We start from the raw sequence: 23818 nt of genomic DNA, 5'->3' as shown, positions 1-23818 counted from the left end.
TTCTTGTACGTTAAGACTGTTCCTTGCCAGGACAGACCCCAGCAGCTCCACAGCCCAGGGTTGGTCACTCTGGCTCATGCCAGGCTGCAGGAAGAATTTGTCACAGATTTCTGTCACACTCAATGGTGCCTCAGACATTCTGGACTAAGGGCAAAAAATGATGAGAAAACACCTTTATTTGATGTGGACACTTTCTTCATTCCATATTCAAGCAAAACCTGAATCAGGGCATTTAAACAAGCCTACTTGGGGTGCATGACAGCTATTGCTGCTTCACTCAAAGGCACCATGAAATTAGTATATTTTCTCTGGAAACCGATGTACATTTTTTTAAAAAAATAAAACAAAACAAAAAAAGGAGAGCAAGAATAAGCACTCATTCCAATTCCATTCCAGTGCTCTTTCTGTGTAGGTTAGAAACTTTTAAGGGAGGGTCCAAAACCTGGTTTTGACAGTAAAGCTTACTGAAACACAGTGTATATGAAATTGCCTAAGCTAGCAGTTGGTTTGATTAGGAGTTATACTCTGGATAAATGATTTTGCTTTGCTTTGCGATATTGGATAATTTTCACAGATCTGAGACATCTTTTAATGTTCTTTTATCGCTGGATTCCATCTCACTGAAAAGGCTTCATGCAAACTGAATTGAACAAACTACAGCAACCGTGCCCAAATATTTCAGGCAGTAAAAGCATATACACAGTAAAAAAAACCCCAAAAATAATCTCAGCAGCTTCTCAAGTCCGAACTTCTAGACTTCTGGGGAATCCTCAACGTTCAGCATTAAAAGTCACCAGATGCTTCTTCTGCAGGATACAAAAACAATGTGTTAACAAAAGAGAAAAGAACATGCTATTGCTCCCTGTTATCTCGTGTGATTTACTTCCGCAGGTTAGGCTGGGAAAGGGACTGATAACTCTGGTATTAGTCCTGACTGCTCTAAAGACCTTGGGGGATTCCTCCTCGATTACAAGGTCCTACAGGTCTCACTTCTTCTGGCACCATGAAGATGGCATTAGCACAACCGTGTCCTGCCACACTTTCAAGCTGATAATCCCATAGCCATGTGGAGAATGTAAGGAACCATCCTCATGGAAACTGGGAGCTGGCTGCAGATGGAGTCGTCTGAACTCTTAATTAATGATTGCTGCTAGCTGCGCAGATTTGCTCCTTCTCACAGCCTGGATATCACCATGACAGCATGGCAGGGCCTGACTGCCAGAGCAAGGGAAAGATGGTGTTTTGTTAGGAAAAGGCATGGCCCTAAGGCACTGATCAGTCTACGTTTCCCCGGCAGAGTCACTCTTTCCTACATCTTCGGTGACAACCAATGACAGGACAAGGGGCAATGGGTTCAAACTGGAACACAAAAGGTTCCACTTAAATATGAGTAGAAACTTGTTCCCGGTGAGGGTGGCAGAGCCTGGCCCAGGCTGCCCAGGGGGGTTGTGGAGTCTCCTTCTCTGCAGACATTCCAACCCGCCTGGACACCTTCCTGTGTAACCTCATCTGGGTGTTCCTGCTCCATGGGGGGATTGCACTGGATGAGCTTTCCAGGTCCCTTCAACCCCCAACATTCTGGGATTCTATGAAGAAAAGCCGTAAACCTCAAGAGTTTCAAAAATCCTGAAGGCAGCTGAGAGAAATACTTTAAATAGAGGCAAAAACTTTCCTAGCAGAAATCAAACACCACAGTTCTTTCCATAGAGTGGGAATGTCTATTCAAGCCCAGAGCTGCCTTTGGCCTGACCGGGATGTGCTGACAGCCTGCTCAGAGCTGTGCAAAAGACAAACCAACCACCTTAACAGAAAGACCAGCCTCCCGATCCGGGCATCCCTTCCCACGCACAAATGAACGAGCATCAACAGTGAAGAGCTAAATTGAAAAGTCTGTTAATGAGAAAACTCCCATAGCAGCGCACTGCACTGGGTCCATGTCAGAAAATCCACGTGTTGCAGGAGCTCCTCACAGTGGACCAGACGAAAAATGAGTAACGTGCTAGGTGTGTACCTGGCATGATGTTCAGACCAGGCAGCTCTGTTTTAGAGTCTCGGGGCCTGGTTATCTCACATGTTATATTTACAGGCAAAACTTCTCTGCTATTTGAAGCTCATACCTTGCTCTGTAACAGCCTCAGTCATCTTTGACTTCCAGGCTCCCAGGTCCAGCTTTGGGATCTGGCTGCAGCTCACGAAGCCCCAGGGGTATCTGTTAGCCTGGAAGATATGTCTTGGTACTTTAGAGATCTTGGTGTTATCACATATTATTCGTGACAAGGAGATTTTGGCCAGCGCAGAGCGCTGCTGAGGAGTGAAAACCCCGTTGTTCTCCCACCAAAACCTGCAGGAGAAAGGAGGAAACACAACGGATTTTTGCCTTCTGATTTCCTCATGTTCAAGACTCCTGCAACATTATTTCCCAATAACACATTTCTTTTGCCAAGAGCAAATTTAAATTTCTGTTATTTAAATCAAGAGCCCTGACTCATCGGCTGGATAATTTAACTTGTTTTTCTGCCATGGACATATAATAAAGATGCAATTGAATTAAAGTTCTGCCTGGTGTTTCCTCAAATGGGGCACAGGCACTCTCAAACAGAAAAGTCTGCACATACTGAACGCAGACTGTAGTTACATCCACATGATTGCCGTGCTGGAACCAGCCCTATAATTATTGTCTTTAAAACAAAAGAGTTCTTACATCCTGCCATAAGAACAGGATTTCTAGATGTGCAGTAGACTGTTTGCCTTTAAGTTCCTGATACTGAGGTCTGAGCTTGCATTTCTTCTGCACAGAAAACTTCCTCAGAAACACTGGTCATGATCCCATTTTCAGCCAATTTTGCTAGCAAGTACAGGGACTTCGATTCAGAAATGCAGCTTGAAATGGGACACATAACTAATTTCTGCACCTGATGCCTCTGAGCAGCTTCAAGGAGGAGGAGGAGGCCTTCAGGTATGTTGAAAGCACAATACTGCTCAAATGACTTTGTGAATTTGGCTGGAAAGCACAAACACTGCTACATGTCACACCACGGGGTTCCAGCTCAGAACTGGGGTGGAAAGGGGAAATAGTGAAAAATCATCTCTAAGACCCCTGAGAAGTGCATAAGACTCTGTGATGGTGCAAAGTTGTGTACTGCAAACTCAGGAGATGAAAGGTCAGAAGATGCTTGGCTCTTGCCGGGCACAGCAGCCCAGAAGGAGCGGTCCCATGAAGGGGACAGGGATGCTCCCAGTGCCAGGGAAGCAGCTTGGGCTGAGCTGGGACTTAGCCAAGAGAGAACAATTAATTTCTTTTACTCCCTGCAAAGGCTGGAAGTGTGTTAGTCCTTCAGCAGTCCAGTCTGCAGGCAAACTTTTAAAACTCCCCAAAGCACAAACCACCACATCAACAGATGTTGAGCATCTACCATCAGTGTGATCCCTTTAGGCTGACTAAACCTAACAGTTTTTTTCCTAATTGGTGAAGTCAATCCATCTAGATCCTGGTATTTTCCACCTTTAGAGCTGTACCTGTTTTTCTTGTTAAGGTATTTATATGTTTCCCTTTGCTGGAGTGAGCTGATGCTTGAACACACAATACCATGGGTCTCCTTGAAACCACCTATCTGAAGGAGGAAAAGAACTCAAACATTCACACTGAGTGTGAACCATCAACGTGGAGGGGAACAATCCAATTTGCACGAGTAGTGATTGGCAGTGAATGGGCTGAGAGTGAAAACTCTTGGCTGGGAAGGGATCTTAGCCTAGGATTTCAACCATCATCTAGCCAGGCAATAAGAACATTTGGAGGAGTAATGAAAAAAAAAAGCAACAAACAACTGGAACAGTTTCCAAATCTGCATAGAGAAATCTGCAGAAACTGCAGTCTCCCTCTGTCCTTTGGGGTTTGAATACTCAGCTCATCTCTTACCTGTCCCCATCACGAACGTTCCTGAACTGGGTGCCAATGAGACAAGCCATGAGCGGCCCAACTCTGCCTCCAGTCACAAAGGGCTCTGCCAGCGCCCCAATCCAAATGTCAATGTTCTTTGGTGTCCCGTACAGCTGTATGAACTTCTTTGCCAGATCGTGATTCCTCAACACTTCAGCAAGTGCCTTCAATCCAGAAGGTTGTGAGAGCCCACAGAATTGCCTCCAGGAGTTATAACCTGCAAGTGGTTGGATATCAGAGCAGACAGATCATTGATAGGGAGAATTCAGAGAAAAATGTACAGGATATGGTGTCTGGATGACACCACTATCAAAAAATACAAGGAGACTGATAATTTGTTCTATCAGAAAAAGGACTGGGGGGCTTTTTTGATCTTGCTACACCATCATCACCTCCACAGGTTGTCTAACATCAAGGAGCGTAGTAGCATTTGGGGGCAGGCTGAGACCCAAAGGAGCTAAACACAAATTCGCACTAGAAATACACATCAGTTCCGCTGCAGCAGATCAGCAGTCCAAGCTATGAATTCAGGATTTGTGCTTGCAGTCAGGTTCTGCACAACAGTGTTCCTAGGTAAGGCATGGGAAAACCACAGCGTTCTGCTGCAACACAGGCAGAGCAACCTGTGAGCTGACCATACACCTGGGTGTACGGCAAAGCCTCTGTCAGGGCTTAAAACCTGTGAACTCAGCAGTTTTCATTGCAGTTTCGAAGTGCTTCTATTGCTTCTCCCAGGACATTAGTGACTCAGCAGCTCCAGGCACTTACATCAGCCTAATGACACTATTGGGCAATGACACACCCAGGAGCCAATTGTAAAGTCCTATCAACAATCTATTTCTCAAGACCAACTTGCAACGCCATTACACTGGTTTTGCATCTCGCAGAGCCCTGAGAGTGGTTCTGATATGCTTTTCTTTCTGGGACATAGTCTTTACGAAGAAATTATGATGAGATTTTTCCTCACATATTGCGATCTGCTGTTCCAGTCATGTGTGGCTGGGCTGGACAACTACAGATGCTTGGAGAGAAGCTACAGAGGACTTTTGGCCCTAATTCCACTCCTGCAAACTTGTTGCTGAACTATTTTCCCAATTTTGCCATTTGAACAACAATGCAAGCATGTCAGTTACTCATCACTTGACACCTGTGCAAATACCCCATGTTCTTCTGGCTATGTGTCTCCTTCAGCTCCACCCAAGCTCTGACTTCGTTGCTCAACCTCCCACCCCCTTACCTATAGTTGTACAGAAATGACGAAACAGCTTGGGAAAGAGTAATTTCAGCCAAGCATGGGCTGGAGATGTTTCTCCATGTTCAATCACAAGAGTGCCTGATTTCCACTTGTTTTTCTTTGGAAGAGCTGCTCCCACAGCTGACTTACCTGGAAGGCCATGATCTCTGCAACGTTGCATGTTAAGCGCAGGTAAATCAAACCCAATCCTTTCAACCTGCTCAAACATCCGGTCCCGGAGCTCATCCACCACCATTTGCTGCTGTGTCATCAGCTTGGCCTGATTGGCCATCAGGCTCCGGAGAAAGGGGTCGATACCACCTGCAACGGGTACATAAGGAGTTGTGAGCAGTGCAGGTGGCAAGTGGGTGTGTTAGAGGCTCAGCAGAGCTGAATGCAGCCTGTATTTAATTATAAGCATCTGCTACAAGACAATCAATTTTCCTGCACTTAAAGAATTAAAAAGAAAATACTTTCAATAACTTTCTTAGAGTCTACAGTAATTAGGCAATCAGACCGCATGCTTCATGATAAAGCGGATCACATTTGACTGCAGAGAACAGCTCTGTTAGGAAAAAATTTGACTGGTAGTAAAGGTCATTTAATACATTTAACACAAATTGCTTTTAAGTTTGCTTGAAGCAGGAGCTCATCCAGAGAGGGAAGAAAAGGCTGAATGAAATAAACTTGCACTGCAGAGGTGAAAGAAAGGCTTTACCTTCTTTAATGATCCTCCAGACAGCAAAGAAGGCATTTCTGAGTAGAATTTTGGGACCTATGGGCTTGTAATTTTCATTTAATCGGTCAACAGTTGGGGGAACTGAGGCATGAGCAAAACGAAAAGCCAAGGTGAAAACATTGGATATTCGAGGATCCGCAGACTCATTGTAGCCTCGGTAGCGAGGAATCAATCTCTGGAAACTGCTTCCCAACAGAAGAGGCAGGTAGTCCCTGTAGGTTATAATCTAGGAGGGAACAAGGAAAGTGTGAATCATTAAGTGCTTGGCCATCAGTTTCTTTTGAAGCGAAGTTATTGTTCGTGTCTCAGACTACAGGAGCTGTTACCCGAACTTCTTTGGTGGGATTTATGTAGGAGATTTTGCCAGAATAGATGGGGAGCAGAGAGACTGTCCAGGGCCATCAGACCTTCACCCAGCTGCTCAGGCAGTCTGGTGAGGACCTTTTATGGCACTGTTGAGTGACATTCTTCTTTCTTCAGCTCCGTGGCCTTGGTTCAGAGCCTTTTCCACACCTAGCCACTGTGCCATGCCACAGGTGCTGCAGCTCCAGGTACAGACACAGGCACTGTAGGCCACTGCCTGGGCTCCTGGAGCCATGCGTGGTGGGATGTCTACACTCTCTAGCAGTGACGAGCTTTGCATGACCATGCAGCAATTCGCATGAGTATGAAAAGGGGCCAGAACTGCTCCAGCAACATCAGGATGCACAGACACTGCTTCTGACTGACCCACGCTGATCCTTGGTTTGTGCACCAGGATCTTCTGCCCTTTGGTGCTGAGGACTTGGCACTCAGGTATCTCCGGACATGCTCCTCCTTGCCTCAACTGCTCAGCAGGCCAAAGCAAGTTGAAAACCTGCCAAACACACCCAGATATTCCCTCCTTGTCCTACTGGTAGAGGCCGTTCCCATCAGCCAGGCAGAACTGCATTTCCTCCTCCCTCTCACCCTACATGTTTCAGATGACAAAGTCAACAGCGTTGGCACAGATGATATCACCACCTACGGGCAGCTGTGTTAGTACTCCCATGGTAGAGATTTCCAAACCTGACCTCATGTCTCTTTGAGATCTTGAGGAGGCTGCACAATATAGCTTAAAGAATTAAGTTCTTTGTCAGTAGGTGAAAATGTCTTAATTGTCAGAAAATTTCAACAAGATTAAACCATTGATCTAAACGTGAAGATGGAGACAATGCTTTTAGTACAATTGTTTGAGTCTCTCCACACTGGTTTACTCAACATGTTTATTCAGCAGCACTATAGTATTTAAACTTTTGGTTTTAACAACTTAAAGTTTTTGATATTCCTGCGCTTTTTTCGTTTGTTTGTTGAGCCAGCTCAGAAGATGAGTTTCCAATTAGGTCTGACTAAGCTCTGCTTTTGTAAACCCCATGTCTTCTCCTCTCACAGGAACCAGCCTTTTCTGCTGGCTGTGAAACCTCATCTGGCTTTGAAGTTGGTCCTGGTCCAAACCAGAGGCTGGACAAGGGACCCTGAGAGATCCCTTCCAAGCACAGGAATATTTCTGTGCCCCTAGGATCTCATTCAGGGTGAAGTCTGCAGTGCAGCACGGTTCTGAGATGCTATTTGTCCCAAAGCAGTAAGGACAGAGAAATGTCATGGCTGGTTGCACCCACCAGCACATGGGGTTTCTGGAGGAGACTCACAACCCAGAGGAATTTTAATCGAGATCTCCAGCACCATTTTTACATTTCTAACCCTGATTAGAAAAACTTTTTACTCTGAATTTTCTGTCCCCATGTTTCTCAAACAAAAATGTGCAGCTAAATAAACAATTCAGAAATTTAGTAGTAGAGGGACATCAAAGGTTCAGTGAGACCCCTCTGTGCTTGTTATTTCAGATACCTTCATGTGATTTTGCTTTGGATGAAAGGGGTTGGTGGAAAGAATTTGGCCATTTGCACCCCAAAATACTGTACCCTTTGGACCCTCCCACACTAACAAAGCCCATCACATTAATTCTGTGAGGCTGCAAGACCAGGCAGCAGAGCCAGGACATACGACATGGTGGCTGGTACCTGGATCATGGCACCCAGGATCTTCCGTGCCTCCTGGTAGAGCTTCTCTCCATTCCAGTGGGGATTTAGTCTCTTCAGCTCCCCAGCCAGGCGGTTGTGCTCCCGCACGAAGAGCGTGTGCATGCACACCAGCTCCAGCATCTCATTTGCTCGAGAATCACCTACGAGTACCACAAGTGAGCAGAATTGTACTGCCAACGACCTGCCTGGGCTCGGTCGCGTCCCACTGAAAGAAGGCAAATGTCACATTGGGAAACATGCACAGGGAGATTTTTAGATGTCTGGGTATCTGCATTGTGAAGAAGGTGGGTAAGAAAAACACAGTAGGAGAAGGAAACCAGGGTCTGGGCTCCAAGAATTGGAGAGCACCAGTCAAAAGTGCTTTGAAAAGTCAAATTTCTGCTGAGGTAGCAAAAGCCAACATGCCACCATGGCTGGGCTGAGCATCACAGAGAGAGGAGGAAGCTTTTTTTCAAGTAAGGGCAAGGAGCACTAACTTAAGAAGCTAAATACAAGTAGGTGTTCTCTCAACTCCCACATCCATCTCACAGCTCAGGAGAGAAACGAAAATGGGCAGAGGCAGGTGAGGATGGCCAAGGGAGCTCTGTAAATCCCACGGCAACCTTCAAACCAGCTGAACCTTTGGCCAAAGCAAGTTGACAGTCACAATCTAGCTCTCTGGTGAGTAAAAGTAAAAGGAAAATGAGTCATAACTTGAAGGAATAAATTACAAATGGCCTCACAATGAAATATTAAATGATTCTTCAAGCATCTACGGCAGGAAACCCAAGAGCAAGCAGGTGAAGAGAGTATAAAGAGGCACTCAGCGAAAAGTAAATATATCGTATTTAGTCCCCTGGTCCCATAGTAAATAGAGGGATTTTCTCTTGCGTTCTGCACAGAGCCCTTTTCATTTACTGTAAAAGGCCATCTGTAAGTGACTTCGGAAGAAGAAACAAAAGCAGCACTGTGAGGTTTCCTCAAGCAGATGGCATCTACCCAGGGCTTCCAAAGGAGCTCCAGCAGGAAATCACCGAACCCTGCCAGGCAACTGCACACATCAAATTTCCCCAGTTCTCAGGGACCGGAAAAGTCACAAATAAGACACTGAATATTCAAAAGGAGCTTCCGAGTCAGCCTGAACTGTTCACTGTAGATTCATTGAGGGTTATGTACCCAGAAATGGAACAGCAACTGCTCTGGCAGTCTGTGAGCTACAGGGTTCTCCAGGCTGGGGGCCCACCCTGGGAAGCACCCGACACATTGGCCCATCCTGCTCCTCACTGGGCCTTTGGCCATGTGTCCTCTGTGACCTTAGAATCACAGAACGGAATCACAGAACAGTTTGTGTTGAAGGGACGTCCCCAGCTGCCCCAGTGCCCTCCTGCCATGAGCAGGGACATCTGCACCAGCTCAGGGTGCTCAGAGCCCCGTCCAGCCTGGCCTGGGATGTCTCCAGGGATGGTTCAGCCACCACCTCTCTGGCCAACCTGGGCCAGGCTCTCACCACCCTCAGGGCAACAATTCCTTCCTCATGTCCAGCCTGAATCTCCCTCCTTTAGTTTAAAACCATCACCCCTTGTCCTCTCACAACAGGTCCTGCTAAAAAATCTGTCCCCGTGTCCATGAGAACCTCATGTCCGTCTGTCCAGCCCTCCAGAGATGGTGACTCCAGCACTGCCCTGGGCAGCCTGTTCCAATGCCCCACAGCCCTTTGGGGTAGAAATTGTTCCCCACATCCAACCTCAACCTCCCCTGGCGCAACTTGAGGCCGTTTCCTCTGCTCCTGGCGCTTGTTCCTGGGGAGCAGAGCCCGACCCCCCTGGCTCCAAGCTCCTTTCAGGCAGTTCAGAGATCAGAAGGTCTCCCCTCAGCTCCTGTTCTCCAGCTGAACCCCCAGGTCCCTCAGCCGCTCCATCACACTTGTGCTCCAGCCCCTCACCAGCTCCGTTCCTTTCTTTGAATTATGTTTTGTTATGCTCCATTTTCTACTTACATACCAAAGCCAAGCAATTCCATAAATTAATCAAAGCTGGTGGAATATTTCTGCTCTGGATTTCAGGGTTAGAGGTGCCAGCACCCAACTTACCTGCAAGAAAGCAAGGGATGTTGGCTCCCTTGCTGACTATAAGACACGGGTCCTTCTGCATGCTGCCAAAGGGCATATATGCCCTCCCGCTGTCAGTGAAATTCCGGTTCACAGCCAGCAAGCCCAGCTGGTTGCTCTGATCCCTCAGTCGGTTGGCCAAAGGCACTTCACTGCCGTACACCACGCTGCCATCCAGAAAGGAGGTGAGCGCGTTGATCTGGTCGCGAATGGCTCTGCCGCTGGTGCAGGCGGGAGCTGAGCGGAAGAAAGGCAGGCAATCTTTTGTGTTTTTAATCCGTGGGTCGTTGGGTGGGATCTGCAGAAAGATTAAAGAATAATTAATCACCAGTTCATGGGTGTAGAAACTCCATGTTGTGATACTACAGCCTTAAAAAAAGCCAGGCAGGAGCCATCCCAAAGACAGTCCCTGTGCTAGATAATGTGGAGATCAGTCATAGATCTCTGATATGAAGGGTCAGATTGACAGCAAAGGTGCTATTTCAGGCGTCCAACTCCCAAATGTGTATGAAAACCTGAAGATGCCTAAATTTCCATAAAGTCCTATGTATACCTAAATTTTTTCCCCTGGACATACCAGATTGAATCTTAGAAGCTCATGTTGGAATCTAGTGTCCATATCTATGTTAAAGGGAGTTGTAATCCAGAAATTGTGTCCCTGTCTGCATTCTGAAATGTATGTTGGGCAAATACTCAGTGATGCTCCATTCCTTCACAGTTTTCATTGCAAGGACACACGGGTACATGGGAGAGACAGAGCTGCAGCACAGCTTCAAAGGCAGGAGAGCTGCAGGGTGGACATGTACGTCATCGAGCATTTACCAGAGCTAAGACCGCAACGTCAGTGCCAGGCTAATGTCTTAGGTACTATGGACAGATGCTCATCGCTTCCTTGCCCTGTTCACTGCTGAGCATTTGGACATCAAACACACATGGACTTGCTGGGGTATTGACACTCATCAACTCCTGTTTCTATAAGTCGGGTATCAACCATGTTGCCTGGGCAGCAAACCTCCAAAGAAAAGCCATATCACAGAACCACAGAACCCCAGGCTGGTTGGGCTGCAGGAGCTCTGCAGATCCCAGCCCAGCCCTGCTCACGCAGGGTCACAGAGCAGATCACACAGGTGGGTCCAGGCGGTTTGAATGTCTCAGAGCAGGAGACTCCACACCCGCTCTGGGCAGCCTGGGCCAGGCTCTGGCACCTCCCAGCAAACAAGTTTCTGCTCATGTTCACACGGACCCTCTACTGAGGGAGGAGAATGAGGGAATCTCCCTTGAGGCAGATGGGTAAATGATTGAAAATGGGGGAAAGATTGTCCCTGACATCTGAGGCCAGTCCCTGGGACCCAGCACCACCACCTTACAGAGAGCAGTGTGACCCCCTTGGCCTACTCTGGAGGATGTCCCTCCATGGCCAAGGACCAGGAGAGCCACCAGCATCTCCTGTCCTGCTCTGCCCTGGCTATACCTTGATGGGAAAGCAAGGGGGCTGCTTGGCACAGCTGGTGTGACAGTCCACCCGGCCACTGAAGGTGACTCTAGCTGGGGTGTCTGGACTGAAATCCAAGTCGTGGTCAATAAACTGGCCCCACTGCATGAACATGAGGGATCTCTGCTGGTCCATCCTGAGCTGCCCGGGGGGGAAGCGGACAATCTCGTTTGACACTTGTCGTACCTGCAGGGGGTGAAGGCAGAACACGTGTGTTAGGAAATGACTTGTACAAATGGGTGCATCAGTTTGTAGGGTCATCAGCAAACATTCATAAGTCACTAATTCCTTATACTTCACAGCAAAACCCCAAATCTCTGTCTGTGTCGGAAGGTGTTACTGAGCACTGTGCAGTTCTGGCTCCGGCCATGTTCCTGAGCCTCCAGGCCAAGAGCAATCCCTTGATGAACACATGGAAGCAGAAAAGCAAAAGCCATACTGAATAGCCTGGGAAAGGGAGGCAACAGATTTTAAAAGACTGCTTTGAAATAGAAGAATGGGGAAAAAAAGCCTTTGGGATTTTCTGAAGGTTTTCTCAGTAAATTCCTTCTAGTTACTAGCATTTGTATAATTCTTCACAGTTCCAATGCTTCTTCGCCAGCTACACTTTTTGCATGACCAGGACACTCTCCAAAAGCCTTTTTCCCTTCTCAACCCTCTCCCAGCCATCTCAATTCCTCCACCAGTTCTTCCTCCATGTTTTACGACAGAAAAAGTGGTCAAAACTCCGCTCAAGCCCTGGCACTGTGCTGTAGAACAGAGTTAGGAAGTACAGTGAAAGCACAAGTGTGAAGCACACAACATGGAAATTCACAGGGCTACTCATTAGCTCCATTGCTGCACGAAGACCAAGGGATCAGAAACCTCAACAAATTGTCCTTGCTCACCTCCAGGTTCCACAAGAGCCACATGAACCCTCACCCATGGACCCACACACAGAAGTTCTAGCTGGATATTTTTTATTCTGGGGATTGACTTGTTTTATCCTCTTGCATATTGCTTTTCAGGAGGTAATTCAGGTGACAGCCACCTCCCACAAACCAAATCAAAAAAGGTGAGTAAATTACTTGGGCTTAAACTCACTTAATTTAAAAGAACACATTGCGTAATTATTTCTTTATCCTGCACTCTGCAGTAATCAGATTGATTTTCCTTTGCTTTTCCTGCAAGCATGGGAGTTGGAAACAATTTCTGTTAGATTACCCTGGAAACTCCCATATGATCAACCTGAAGCTGGTGAATTTAAATTCCTCCTTCTGATCAGCAGCTGGTGGACGTGCCCGTTGACGCCTGTGACCTACCCAAGGACAGGCAACCACGAAGCCCTGACACTGCACTTCCAGATGACTGAAACCATTACCAGTGGGAAGGGGAATCCAGAAAAACGCTTTCCTTCCGTCCACCCATGCGGCACTGACACGCCATCCTCGTATTCTGCTGGCAGCCATCTGACCAGGGCTCTGTTGGATGCGCCCAGCGATGGGTTCCTCCTGTCAGAGTCAATGAAAGGACAGCAAAGCATCAGCGTCATTGGGATCCTGGCAGGGTGAAGAGCTCGTGGATACAGATAGAGCCAGAAACCTTGGTATGGGATCCCACAACGATGTACAACAGTCAGGGAGCAGCTGCAGCCCTGTGACCCTGTGGGTTTGGTGTTGCCAAGTGGTATTAATAGCAATAAGCCTCAGGTTTAGTAATAACAACAATAATTATAATGCACACTAAGCCTCAGTTTCTCCCAGACAAGAACTCAGGTTGCTGGTGACTCCTTGTGTCATCCAGCCTGAAGAAGAGCCCTCGACCTCAGACCATGGATGGAAAACCAAGGGGAAAGCTGAACATCAGAGAGAAGGGGCAGACACTCCCGTTCATTTTATCGTATTACCAGTGACCTTTAATAGAAATGGGGATTTGGATTGTGAGCGTTTCTATGCTGTAATTGGACTAAGTGGTTACTGTAGTTTGATTAGACCATTAAAGCCTCAATTAGACTAATAATATATTTAATTTGGAGTGCATGTATAAGATGTTTTCTCTGGTAGCCCATCATACACTGCGGTGTAACACTGTCCAGGGCCAGTCAAGGCAGGGACACAGAGCAAAGGGCAGAGCTGAGCCCACCTTCTCCAGGGCTTCAGGTGTGATGGACCATCCTTAGCCCAGAGCCCGGATCCTCCTCCCAAATGAAGCCACCGCTTTCTTAAAATGGAAGGAGGCTGGTTGCTCTCTCCCTGCTGCTTATGCAGATACCTGAAGGCTGAAGCATCCCCTGGGCAGACGTGTCTGAACTCCTTTGCCTCAGGTGCTCCCAGAAGATGCTCTGACTACCAGATATTTGGAAATAGGTGAGAGATGAGGAATGTTCCTATGCTGTCCCTTTTAAAACACTCCATTGTTTGTCACAGCTTCTCGTTCATTTCACTGGGAAAGCTCTGCATATACTGTGAAATAGTTTTTGTATCCCACATTACAGCCATGCCCTTCCCTCTCCCCAGCCATGGTACATGTGCAAGGTGATCTCCCCCAGACCATGTGCCCCGATTTGCTCCTTGGCACACCGTGGGGCATGAAGATGGCCAGATCATGCCCCAGTATGGATTTGGGTCAGGAAGCCCTTTGAGACCCTGCAAAGGGGCAGAGCCAGATAAAGCCCAGGAGAAAGCAGAAAGATGCAGCCTGATGACAGAGAACCTGGGCCGGAGGGGCAGTCCCCAGTGCAGAGCTCTTTGCATTTTGGCCAAAGAGCTACCTCATGTACAACACCAAGAATCCTCAAAGCAAGACTGGAATTTAAATCCTCACACATCTAGGAAACAACACTGTGGGGTGTAAAACCCTACAGAAGGCATCCTAAATGGATCATCCTTGGGGATATGGGTCTTGTTCTACTGACGAAGGATCCGTCCATCCATCCATCCATCCATCCATCCATCCACCCATCCATCCATCCATCCTCCTGCTGGCACAGCCCCCTCACCTGTTGTTGCACTCGCCAGTGATTGTTCGGTAGCCATTAGGAGCATCACAATTTATGTGCTTATCCTGCTGGTCGCATCCGCTTGCCTTGAAAATCATCCCCAGCTGAGCCGGTGTGAGCAGGTCTGCGGGGTAACAACACAGAATGAACGTGCAGGACGAGCTGGCCCTGCTGGGCTTGCGGTGCCTCCCTGGCTCAGGAAAACTTTTCCTTCTTGTACCCTTGAAATGGTTCCTTATCATTTGGAAAGCATAGGGGTTGTCATTTAAGGTCTCCCCGCTCACAGATGTGCTGAGGATGCTCTCTCAGAGCAGCAGATTGTTTTTTATGGTTTGGAAAGAATTAAACCTAACAAAGTTCTGGTCCGATCTTATTTATAATTACGTGTTAGGTCTGTGCATCAGCAGAATTGTTTTCTAGCATTAGCTTTTTCCTTCCTCTCCCCTCCCTTTTTATCTCCACCATAAACTGCGCACAGCTGCAGCCATCCCAGTGCTGTGTTACAAGTGGTGTCCCCCTGTGAAGTGGCCACCGGTGCGTGTCACCACTGGGCAGACCTGGCTGCAGAAGACACCAGCAGGTGGTTGGGCAGCACAAGGGGACGCTGCCTTTGCATTTCCACTATGCAGACATCCCCATGCACGGGAGACAAGTGGCCCAGTTCAACCAGCAAAGCCTTCTTAGGGCAACACGACTGGGGAAGGGACTAGAACACAAGCCCTATGGGGAGAGGCTGAGGGGGCTGGACTTGTTTAGTCTGGAGAAGAGGAGGCTCAGAGCTGAGCTCAGCACTCTCTAGAACTACCTGAAGGGCAGTTCTAGCCAGGGGGGGATTGGGCTCTTCTCCCAGGCATCAGCAATAGGACAAGGGGCCATGGGCTTCAACTCTGCCAGGGGAAATTGAGGCTGGAGATTAGAAAGCAATTCTGTGCAGAGAGTGGTCAGGCATTGGAATGGCTGCCCAGGGAGGTGCTGGACTCACCGGCCCTGGAGGTTTGTAAACTGAGATTGGACACGGCACTTAGTGCCATGATCTGGTCAATGGACTGGAGTTGGACCAAGGGTTGGACTGGATGATCTCTGAGGGCTTTTCCAACCCAGTCGATTCTGTGATTCTTGGCTATTGTTGCTGGCACACCTCGTCCTGAGTCCTTGGAGGTTCCCTGGTCACTGCTGCCACCAACAGTCAGGGTCACAGCATGGTGTAGAAGCCACTACAGCCTCCTGGGCAGGCAGATGAGAGGTGGCGCTGGGTGACCTGGCACACCTCTGGATCGAACCTGGAGCATCACTCCTGGATGGAGGGGCTGGAGCTCAACCCTGCCTCCCTCTTCCAGCTCACCCCTCACTGCAGCGATGCTGCAGCACCCAGTGAGGTGTGTCCTGGCCTGTCAGCATTGTGTTGCAATGCTGGGCATCCCCATGAGTTCATCTCTATATGGCAGGAGCCCTCCCCATGCCGCCCTGAACTGTTGCTCTTGCTGCCCCTGATTTGCCTTCTGCTCAAGAGAACTGGTCCAGCTGGGAGGCCAGGAGTGCCGCCTCACGGAGGACACGGATGCATCAAGACACAGCTGAACTGTCCCGTCACGTTGTTCTGTGTTCGCTCTCTGTTTGTGCCTTTCTCACAGCAGCCTGTTCCCCATGCAGGGCAGCCTGGCAGTGACTCTGACCATTGCTAGTCAAAGTCTGGCAGCAAAACTGCTTACTTTGGGGCTGAGCTGTTGTGAGTCACATCCTCTGGGTTTGCTCATTGTCTACTCAATATTACCTAGAAAAGCCTTGCAAGCTTTGACCCATTAGTACATTAACCGCTATATTACAGAAAGAACCAGAGAAGTGCACAACACACTTTCATTAACTAATAAACCCCCAAATATATTTTTTTAAGATGGAAAGAGAGCACAGAAAAATAATTTAAATTTGCCTCACTGCAGTCACCTGGGAGGGATTTGGCCCATCACAACCCCTTTCATTCCTCCCTCCCCAGCCCCACACAGCCCCAGTGACTGGGACCCAGAGGTTTCTCCTCTACTTTCCTCCCCACAAAGTGACATCCCTACCTGTGACATTGAAGTCCCCCCTCACAGCCCATCGCAGCTTCTCCTTGAGCAGGGTCAGGGTGGTCTCCATGTAATCTGCAGCCCGAACGGCAGCTCGAGTGCCTGCAACCGGCTGCTTGAAATATCCCAGCAGCTCTGTCGGGGTCAAGGCATCATTCTGCAGGTTCTCCTTTATGCTGCAAGGGAGAATGAAACAAAATCTGCAGGACTGAAAAAGGGCAGAGCCAAGAGTCCCGCAGGCTGCACACCCAAGTGTTGGTGTTGGGGGTTTGACTGCACAGCAGGTGCCCACCCAGCTGCTCCACCAGCAGGACGGGGTGGGGAAATGAGATGGTAAAAAAAATGGTGGGTCAAAATAAAGGTGGTTTAACAAACAAGAAGCAAAGGCTGCAAGAAGAAGCAAAGGAAAACAGAAGATTTATTCTCTACTTCCCAGCAGCTGGCAATGTCCAGCCACAGTCTGAGAAGCAGGGCTCCAGTACAGGTAGCAGTTGCTCTGGAAGACAATAATCAGAATAACGAATGCCACCCCTCCTTCCTCCTTTCTCTCAGTTTTTATTGCTAAGCAGACATAGAATGATAACATAGCTTCAGTTGGAAGAGACCCTCAAGATCATCGAGTCCAACCATAACCCACCCTGGCACTAACGCATGTCCCTGAGAACCTCATGTCCGTCTGTCCAGCCCTCCAGGGATGGTGACTCCAGCACTGCCCTGGGCAGCCTGTTCCAATGCCCCACAGCCCTTTGGGGAAGAAATAGTTCCCAGATCCAACCTCAACCTCCCCTGGCGCAACTTGAGGCCGTTTCCTCTGCTCCTGGCGCTTGTTCCTGGGGAGCAGAGCCCGACCCCCCTGGCTCCAAGCTCCTTTCAGGCAGTTCAGAGATCAGAAGGTCTCCCCTCAGCTCCTGTTCTCCAGCTGAACCCCCCAGGTCCCTCAGCCGCTCCATCACACTTGTGCTCCAGCCCCTCACCAGCTCCGTTCCCTTCTCTGCACTCTCTCTAGTATTTCAATGTCTTTCTTATGATGAGGAACCCAAAACTGAACATGGTATTCAAGGTGCAGCCTCACCAGCACCAACTACAGCGGCACAATCACTTCTCTAGTCCTGCTGGCCACACTATTCCTGATACACCGTATGATATGGAATGTCCCTTTGGTCAGCTGGGTCAGCTGTCCTGGCTGTGTCCTCTCCTGAGATCTTGCCCACCCCAGCCCACTGGTGACTGGGGATGTTGGAGACACAGCACTGATGCCCTGGGGCTCAGCAGCAGCCAAAGCCCGTGTGTGTTATCAGCACCTTGCTGGCTGCCGACACACAGCTCAGCACTGTGGGGCTGCTCTGGGGAACGTTAACCCCATCTCAGCCAGACCCAGCACAGTCGGGCACCCCAGCTCTCCAGGTGTGTTACTGGCCTGAGCTGGCAGCACAGGCAGAATCATCTGTCTCCCTGCACTGCAGCTGGAAGGGAGCGGGGCTGTTCCTGCCACCCTGGGCAGAGGAGCAGATGAGCTGCAGGAGGGAATCTAAAATAGCCCAGATGCACCTGCCAGAAGAGAAATGTGAGATCATTATATCCTTGAGGCAACCCAACCTCACCCAACTGCTCTCCAGCTCTCGGACACCCGCAGGTGCCAGTGTCCATGCAGAGGTCCCAAACACCCCCAAGTCACTCTGTCCCAATGCTGCTGGAGCCTCCTCTCACATGGCCCCAAGCTGGTGAGATGTTTCCAAGGTCGGCTGCTGAACGAAGGTGTATATGGGCTGGTAGGAAGCCACGTGCTTCCAAACCACGGTGGTAAAAGCTGGGCTTTCCTGTCAGATCCCACAAAACATCCTCACTGCAGCCTGCAGCGGTTTGCTCCCTCCATAGGTGGTGAACCACTGGAAATCAGCAGGAGCCTTTGCTGGCTCCGGTTCTCCTTGGAAAATCCCTGAGAAATGGAACAGAGCCAGGAAATTCTGAGCTGTGAGGAGCAGCAGGCATGGAGAAGGACAGAGTTACAGCTCTTAGTGACCCAACAGACTGCAGACGTGGTGTGAAAACAGGGCGAAGGCAGGTAAAACGCTGATTACAGCCCGCCGTGCTCTGGAGGAGCTCGCGCCCTCGCAAGGAAAAGCCGGCGATGCTGCAGCCCAGCCCCGGCGCTCACCGGTCCCGCGTGCGCTTGTAGGCTGCGTCCACCAGCCGCTTGGCCTCGTCCACGCTGCTCCGGAGGGACGTGTCCCACAGCTCCTCACGCAGACCTCGGCAAGGGGAAGGGAAGAGAAGGTGAGAGAGCTGGACCCACGCGGGAGCATCCCTGCGCTGCGGTGCGTTCTCTTCGTGCCTCCAGCACCCAGGGATATTGGCACAGCAGTGCTGGAAGCGATTGCTGCTGTTTGCTGTCTAGAGAGATATCTGTATATATGTGTGTGTATATATATATATTCCTCACAGGAGCCTGAAAGAATCACTCCTGGGCAAGGAAATGATGGAAATGGTGACCCCATCAGTAAAGGCTCCAAACAGGCGTTGTGAGGGATGGAGGCATCATCCCTCCTGCTGTTTCACAGGACAGCAGTTGCTATTTCTTCAAGAGGTTTTGCAACCTCAGTTAATGTGACTCATCATATTGCTACACCTCCAGCCGTAGCTGCCTTCAGCGAGCCTGCAAGATACCACTGACTGCCACGGAAAGCATTAGGGGCCCAGTATTAGGAGCTCTCATCTGCTTTTTTTCCCCCATCACTGTCTTTACTCCTCTGTTTTTTATCCCACCTTGGTTACAGCCACATTGCCAATACACCTTACGGTGAGTTTGGATCCTTCCCCCAACTGAGCTCAAATGTATCCCCTGCACCTGAGGGCACAAGGACTCACATTTCCCCACTGCCTGCCCCGGTCTGACCTGCAGCCCCTATGCGCCCACTGCTTCCCCTCCAGCCCGGGGGGCTCCCAAAAATGAACTGTGTCCCCATCGTGGCTGCGGGTCACAGAACACGCGGGGACACCCCTGGTGGGGTCCTCTGAGCGAAAGTGTCTTCCTACAGCTCCCTGGGAAGAAGAAAGCTTCAGAAATCAGCACAAATGGGATAAATATCTCCAAATTCTCCCCAGATTCTTTAAAATTTCTTCCCTCATCAACCCCGAGTTCACCTCTTTGACAATCTTGGTGGGAAAAATTATTTCCTGGACCACAATTTAAGACAAAATAAAAGTCAGGCATGTGCTTTCCATAAGGATTTTGCATCATAAATTAACAAGGAGACATCTCTATATGTTTTGGAGCAGTGATTCAGGGCTGGCAAAGAGCCGAGTGTCTGCTCCATCCCCAAATTCCACAGCCCTGGTGGCCCTAATTCACCAAACACTGCAGGAGCTGAAGCAAGATCACTTCAAAAAGAGACAATTCATTCCTCCCTCCGGGAGCAGGACCCAGCTCCCCTAAGAAGAAGAGAGTTCACTTTTCAGTCCCCATGAATTAACAGCGGGATGCAGTGAGGAGCTGCCGCTGGCGGCACCGCAGCCCCGCGGCTGAACCGCGGCGCCGGGAGAGGCGGCGCTCGCAGCCCCACACGGTTCTGAGAACCGACCTCTCTTTTAACATGATTTTAAGAAATCAGATAGGACGTTAACTGATATAAACGTGAAACAGCCAGGATTGCTGCCACGGTAGATACAAACTGACCATGCTCCTTCTGACACTTTGTCTGGTTACAGAAGAATAATTCGGGTTCTCCTAGACTTAACTTGATCTTTCCTACTCAGCGCATAAAACCCCCTGACCTGCAAAACCTGGGAAAAGGCCAATACCATAGGAAGAAGAAGCAGATGCCCGGAGCAGGCTGAGGAACACCAGCAACCCCGGGAAGATTTCTGCCTTCATCCCTGTGAAGAAATACAACAAGTGAAGAAAACCAAGAAGCCGTGGGTCTCCCCGGTGGCGCAAAGGTCAGTGCCCACACTGCTGATGGCTCGTGTGACGGGGTGTCCCCTTCCCCATGCAATGCCCCTCAAGAGTGACTGTGCTGCCTGGGGAGCCCTTCGGAGGCACATGGAACAGGAGATGCCTCCTGTTCCGGGGACATCACTCATGGGGACAACCCAGCCCAGAGCAGGGACAGGACACGCTGCCCACTGCCGACAGCAACGCCGAGCGTGCAGGAGAGTTTGTGCAGGGGTTAGTGGAGCTGCTGCCCGTGATTCAGCTGCGGGGAGAGGGGTCAGGCAGGGCAGCGTGGATCATCCTCTACACAGAGACGCTTGGGATGGTTCTGCCCAAAGCTGCCCCCCTCACCTCCTAAGGCTGCTGCAAAGCAACCAGCTCTATCAGAACGAGCCCAGAGCTGGGGGTTGCACCCAGTGAACATCGCTGAGCACCCACCATGGAGCTGCCGGCAAAGACAGCCCGGGGTCCAGCCTAAAATGCTGAGCTAAACCCTGGGGAGAAGCCCCTGCTGACAGCAGCAATGTGGTGGAGCCACATCCTCGCTGTGCTCCAGCCGTGTGCGGTGCTGGAGCCCCGAGCAGGGCTGGAGAAACCGCTGCACAAGCAGGGGGAAGCGCAGACCCCAGCCAGACCCTCCGAACACGGCCCTGTCCCCCCCATGGTACAGACACGAGCACTCCCCAAAGCAAAGGAAAGTGTGCGCTGGGCCAGGCTCTCACCTGCAATCTGCTGCCGTCCTCCCCACGGCCCCGCCGTGCCCGCGCTTTTATCTGCCGTGGGGTGTTATCTGTAGCCAGTGCCTGGCGGGGCTGACCCATGGGAACTCCCCCACGGGTGTGGGAGGCCAGGGCAGCCCAGCACCCACCTCCCACCCAGCACCCACCTCCCAACATGGGTCTCCCCTGCACCCACCTGCACACCTAGCCTGATGTTCAAGCAGAGCTTCCCCAGTTTTCCTGGGGGGAGAGATAAAAAACCAGCACTTTGTCATGGTTTGAGAGCCTTGAACGCCTTTGGGGGATGTCTAACAGGGACAAGGTTCCTTCCCCCATGGTGTTCTTCATCCTTTTCTGCTCTTAAAGGTGAAAAAATAGATGTCTTCGTATCCACCTATAGAGGCACGAGCTTAAAGAGGTGTCTGCTCTGCTCAGTACTCCCCAGCTCAGCCCCTACCCTGCCCCATGGCCCTGTTGGGGTCTGGAAAGGTCCCCAAATGCTGCTCTTTATGCCTTACATGTCCCTGCACAGAGAGGAGTAGCAGGAGGCAGCTGGGCCATGGGCTGGACAGGCTCCACCAGCCTCCACGTGCTGATTGTGAGCACAGGGCAGTTCAGGGAAGGTCTCGCCCAAAATGCCCAGATTGCCACTACACCCTAGGAGCTCACCTGGCAAAGCATCACCTCTGACCCTGGCCAAAGCCCCTCTACCTGTCTGAGTGAGATCCAGCTGGTGGACAAACTCTTGAACGAAGCAGAGTAGGTGGGATGCCAGCTGATTGAGAAATGATGTGCTGGAGCACACTGCATGCAGAGCAGCAAAGGAGCTGCCCCCAAGTCCTGTCCTTGGCTCACAATTAACTGCCCATCCCAGGCTGGTTGGGCTGCAGGAGCTCTGCAGATCCCAGCCCAGCCCTGCTCACGCAGGGTCACAGAGCAGATCGCACAGGTGGGTCCAGGCGGTTTGAATGTCTCAGAGCAGGAGACTCCACACCCGCTCTGGGCAGCCTGGGCCAGGCTCTGGCACCTCCCAGCAAACAAGTTTCTGCTCATGTTCACATGCAGCCTCCTGTGTTTCAGTCTGTGCCCGTTGCCCCTCACCCTGGCGTTGGGCACCATGAACAGAGTCTGGTCCATCCTCTGACACCCACCCTGAGCTATTGATCCATTGATCAGATCCCTCTCAGCTTCTCTTCTCCAGCTCAACAGCCCCAGCTCTCTCAGTGTCTCCTCATCACAAAGATGCTCCAGACCTCTCCAGTAATTCCTGCCCACTGCGTTTTTCCTTGTGCAGCACAAATTGGTTGGTTTAACAGCACAAAGCACAGAAGCCTCTGCCTGGTGTTCCCCCAGGGTCAGTTCAATCAAGGTCTATTAGCACACTCCAGGCACCACAGTGGTTGTGCTGTGACTCTGCAGGTGGCCTCATCCCCAAATCCGGCTATTTGAAGGTGCAGCCGTACCCTTAACACACTGTATGGATATATAAATGTTATAATGAGAATCTGCAAAGCCAATTACAGCTCTTGCACTATGTCACAGGTGAGGCTGCGCCTGGAGCACGGTCTGGTTTGCAGACCCCTTGTCCAAGACAGGTTTGATGGACTGGAGAGCGCCACTGAGCACAGGACACCAGAGGGTGCTTGGTTTGGTCAGCCTGGTGCAGAAGGCTCAGCAGCATCACTGTTGGCTTCAGCGGTCTCATGGGAGGGTCACAGAGCACACAGAGCTGGAGTCTTGCCCAAAGTGCACAGTGAAAGGATGGGAAGCAACAGGCACCTGGTGCTGCCAAAAAGATTCCCATTAGATGCAAGGAAAACAACCATAAGATGTGCAGCGCTGGGACTGGGCTCAGAAAAGGGGTGGGATCCACATCCCTGGACATAACGCTCGCTCGAACAAGACCCCGAGCAACCTCCCTGGCGGGTTTCCGAAGCCGTTACCTGCGCGGCTCCTCTGCCGCGCCACGCAGCTCACCCGTTGGGAAAGGACAAGGAGTTCTTCAAAGGCTAGTGAGACAGTTAGTGCATATCCATGCTGATAACTGCATTTCACAATTAGGAACTTGCTTAATTGCTCTCCAAACTGCTTCAGAATGCGGGATGTTTTGAGAGATGCTTCGTCTGTTGAATGTTCACTTTACTCAGAGACCGTGAACCTGCTCCCAGACAACCGTGTGTGGGAAAAGCCGCGTGTCTGGGTGACTGTCCTGTTGAACACGGATGCCAGAGCCCGGCCTCGTACCGACCACCCCCGCAGCAGAGACCCCGAGCTGCTCCTCGCAGTGGGGGAATGAGGATCTGCCGATGCAGCAACAGCTCCTGACAGCAGATGTGCCACCAACACCTGGGACACAGCACGGCCACCAAACCAGAGGGTGCAAACCACATCTAAATTACGTTTGCATCTGACAGTTTTGCATAGAGAAATTGTTAGATTACAGCAGATGAATATCTAGCAATTCAGGATATGACATCTGGGACACTTTTAAAACCTTTCCTGTAAGGACTCCATTCTGTTCAAAGTAATTTTAAGACTGGGGGTCTCCAAGAACAAATGTTCATTGCACTACATAATATG

The 23818-nt window shown here is 50.1% G+C and overlaps 1 protein-coding gene across 1 annotated transcript; it reads right to left on the bottom strand.

Moving 5' to 3' along the window:
• Positions 1-783: 783 nt before the first annotated feature.
• Positions 784-20459, bottom strand: LOC308048117 (myeloperoxidase-like; the record flags this gene model as incomplete). The annotated part of the gene is made up of 13 exons (XM_080357040.1): positions 784-806; positions 2118-2341; positions 3917-4154; positions 5322-5492; positions 5890-6136; positions 7950-8110; positions 10039-10354; positions 11528-11734; positions 12909-13038; positions 14526-14649; positions 16589-16764; positions 18744-18837; positions 20387-20459. 13 exons carry the CDS (start codon positions 20457-20459, stop codon positions 784-786), a joined length of 2184 nt encoding a protein of 727 aa, XP_080213166.1.
• Positions 20460-23818: the final 3359 nt, after the last annotated feature.

The sequence above is a fragment of the Nesoenas mayeri genome (genome assembly GCF_963082525.1).
Source record: "Nesoenas mayeri genome assembly, chromosome: 20".
Classification (NCBI taxonomy): Eukaryota; Metazoa; Chordata; class Aves; order Columbiformes; family Columbidae; genus Nesoenas; species Nesoenas mayeri.
The sequence above is the reverse complement of the archived record's forward strand: the minus strand, read 5'-3'. Positions and strand labels throughout refer to the sequence as shown.